Below are 3,231 nucleotides of genomic sequence, written 5' to 3' on the forward strand. Positions count from 1 at the left end.
GTCCTCTAGAATGGTTAGGAAGTAGTTCCAATATAAACAGTATGACATCTAGGCCTTGTCGAGGGTTGGTTTCACCTGTCCATTTCTTTCCCTAGGACTTGCTCTCACTACCTTCTGAACACATGATGTAAACCCACTCAAAAATTAAGGTAAAATATCACCCAACTCTAGGGACAAAATGCAAAGGTATATGCACACTATGTGTATGAATACATACGTCAATTCTGGCCGTCAAAGTCCAGAGACCAGAGGTGATCAGAACAGTTGGTTCATCATAATGCAAGGGTGAATTTACACAATGTTCTAAGAACAATTACATGAAATATAAATGGGTTTGTGTGTTCATGCACTTTTCCAAAATGGTCAGTAAATCCAGCCTGTGGAGGTTTAAGCAATTAGGCTGCTCTGTAGCATTCATTTTCTGTCAAACCTTTATTTATTAAGCACACACGAGTACATATAGTTTTACACAACTCTATGTACATGAGTAGAACATGGGTAACGCGTTGCTGTTTTACATGGACTCTCGTGCTCAACATATCTGACATTTGCTAACTTCAACAGTCTTCATGGCAGGGTAATTTACTAATATCACTGCCTCAGTCGAAAATCAGTCAAAATACGTGACACAACTCTTGCTTTCATGAATTACTATCCACTCCTGGCAACATTGCCTACATTAAATGATTGGATTTGAAGAATGTGAATAGCTAAGGAACTCAAGATATATAATTATAATAATTTTAACACCAAATAAACACCCACCAGGAACTCCACCTTCGAAAATCTCTCCATGTTCTCAGCCAAGTAAAACTTCAGCCCATTGCTGCCTCCATGTTCATCTTCCACAGCGTCCACATCATATAAGTGCAGGTCAAAAGCAACCTTGTGTGTCCAACAAAAAACTCATCTTGAGCATCGATCGTAGAAATCTAGATATAATTTCGGGCATACTCATCATGGTATCAGATCAAATTAGTTGAATAAATAACTAGACACAAGCTGCTTTAGATGAGGAAAAATGTACATTTATTACTTACAATCAGCTCAAATTTTAACCACCCCAGAGTGATGTCTGAGGAGAACAGATGGTACGAGCAAAGACGCTGACACAACCCAGGGAATATACAGATCAAATCAAACAGAAAGGCAGTCTCGCACCTAACCCACCACGACCGTGTCGTCATCGGGGAACTCGTAATAGGGCACCTCCAGGTTGAGGGGAGCAGGGCCTTTCCTGATTCTCCCCGAGGCGTCATAGTGGGAGCCATGGCAGGGGCAGTAGTAGCCACCGTAGTCGCCGGCGTTGGCGATGGGCACGCAGCCCAGGTGGGTGCACACGCCAATCACGATGACCCACTCGGGGTTGAGCACCCTATCCTTGTCGTGCTGGGGGTCCCGCAGCTCGCCGAGGTTGACCGCCGCCTCCGCCTCAATCTCCTTGGCCGTCCGGTGCCGGACGAAGAGCGGCTTGCCTCTCCACTTGAAGGTCATGTTCTTGCCCTCTGGGATGTCGCCGAGCTTGATCTCGATTTTGGACAGGGCCAGGACGTCGGCCGAGGCACTCATGGACGAGATGAACTGCGACACCACCGCCTTGGCGGTGTACACGCCCACCACGGCCGTCGCCCCGGTGACCAGGTAGGAGAAGGTCCTCCTGGCCTCGCTGCTTTCTTGGGAGGACTTCTTGGAGTCCAGCACCTCAGGTCGTCGGTAGTCTGAGAAGTCTGGGATCTTGATGTCAGTGTGGGCGAAACGGATTCCAGAACGGGCTACAAATACAAAAACCTGCCGTCAAACATGTCATCATGACTTTACAAAACCTTACCAACTTGTTTACCACATTCCAAGCACAAGGCTGATTATTACAAAACAGCCAACGAAAAGGTCATTTGAGGACACCCATAAAAATGGCAGTTTTAGTACAGCAGCTTAAATGTTTTTGAAAATAGTTACCCATCGATGAATTCACAACGACTGTTAAAGCTGTCATTAACTATTGCTTTTGTCACTCTCCCTCCCCAACCCGCGAACACTTACAGATACGTTCACCTTGAGAACCAGAAATAAACACCTGATAAAATACAATGTCTTTAGCATATTATTGGTAAACTATTTCAATTTCAATCCATGACAACACATGCTCTATACAACACGCTGAGCTGAGCACCAAATACCTTTATTTGCATTGCTAATTAACATCAACTTGCTGGCTAACATACATACATAGCTCTATCCGTTTCCTCTTAGCAGAGCATTGCTAGCATGCTAGCTAGCGAGCCAGCCACCTAGCTGTTTAAACCGGTCAGCGAAGGTCTTGAGTTTAACCTCTGAGTACTTACTGTTACAGACAGCTAGCCCTACCTTGCTCTGTGAAATTATTATTACACAACAAGCGAATTAGAGCCTATAGCCTAGCTCGTTGGCTTGACGTTCAAACGTATGCTATCGGTGTAAGTTGTGTAGGCCGCGCTTAGCATGTCAGTAACAAGCTAAGTGGCTAACAAAGTAATTTTCTGCATGTATTTTTTTACAACAAGCTAGCTAGGTGGCTAATTATCAGCTCAGCGTGTGTTCCAAATACGAGACTGACCGTAACTCTGAAACCTCCAAAAATTAAAAAGACGTGTCCTTGAATGACGTCTTGTCACATTAGGCCAGAGACTACATCCACGACACTCGGGTACAACCAAACACCGGAAAAAAACTCACCGCTGATGCTAACTGAGATAGCAGGTCCCGTCTTCGGGCTCTGACCGTCTAAAGACTCGCGGCATAGGAAAGGTTTCTTTAGGTCAAACAGTACTTTTTCCCCCTTGATGACGACTCCAGGGACAATGGCTTTAAGGGGTCCGGCCACGGCAAAGTTGGTAGCCTGCAAGTAGGGGGAAAAAACCCCGGAGCGCGCAGCTAGCGACATCATCGTTGCGGGTAAAGAGGTTCTTTCAGTCCGGTCACTGCGACCTTCCCGGCGTGTGAAAGCGGAAGCAACGTATTCTACGCGTGACGTCAGAGAAGACGTGGGTTCAAGACCAGAGACGGTTATGTCATTCTGTACTTCGGTTCAGCAATCGAAGGGCTTGTATAACCGATCGCTAACAAGAACAGAGGCGATATTCTCCAAAACAAAGAAACAAACAAAAAATCTTTCACAATGCTTTGCTATTGAAATTGCGAAAAAAAGACATCTCCCAATGTTTCTGAAATGACCATCAAACCCACTATACACAT

The 3,231-nt window shown here is 45.3% G+C and overlaps 1 protein-coding gene across 1 annotated transcript; it reads right to left on the reverse strand.

Moving 5' to 3' along the window:
* Positions 1–415: 415 nt before the first annotated feature.
* Positions 416–2,981, reverse strand: LOC118788055 (cytochrome b-c1 complex subunit Rieske, mitochondrial). The gene is made up of 2 exons (XM_036543894.1): positions 2,713–2,981; positions 416–1,772 (listed from the first exon to the last, which is right to left on the reverse strand). Exons 1-2 carry the CDS (start codon positions 2,921–2,923, stop codon positions 1,162–1,164), a joined length of 822 nt encoding a protein of 273 aa, XP_036399787.1. The 5' UTR covers positions 2,924–2,981; the 3' UTR covers positions 416–1,161.
* Positions 2,982–3,231: the final 250 nt, after the last annotated feature.

Source organism: Megalops cyprinoides, chromosome 13 (genome assembly GCF_013368585.1).
Source record: "Megalops cyprinoides isolate fMegCyp1 chromosome 13, fMegCyp1.pri, whole genome shotgun sequence".
NCBI classification, from domain to species: Eukaryota; Metazoa; Chordata; class Actinopteri; order Elopiformes; family Megalopidae; genus Megalops; species Megalops cyprinoides.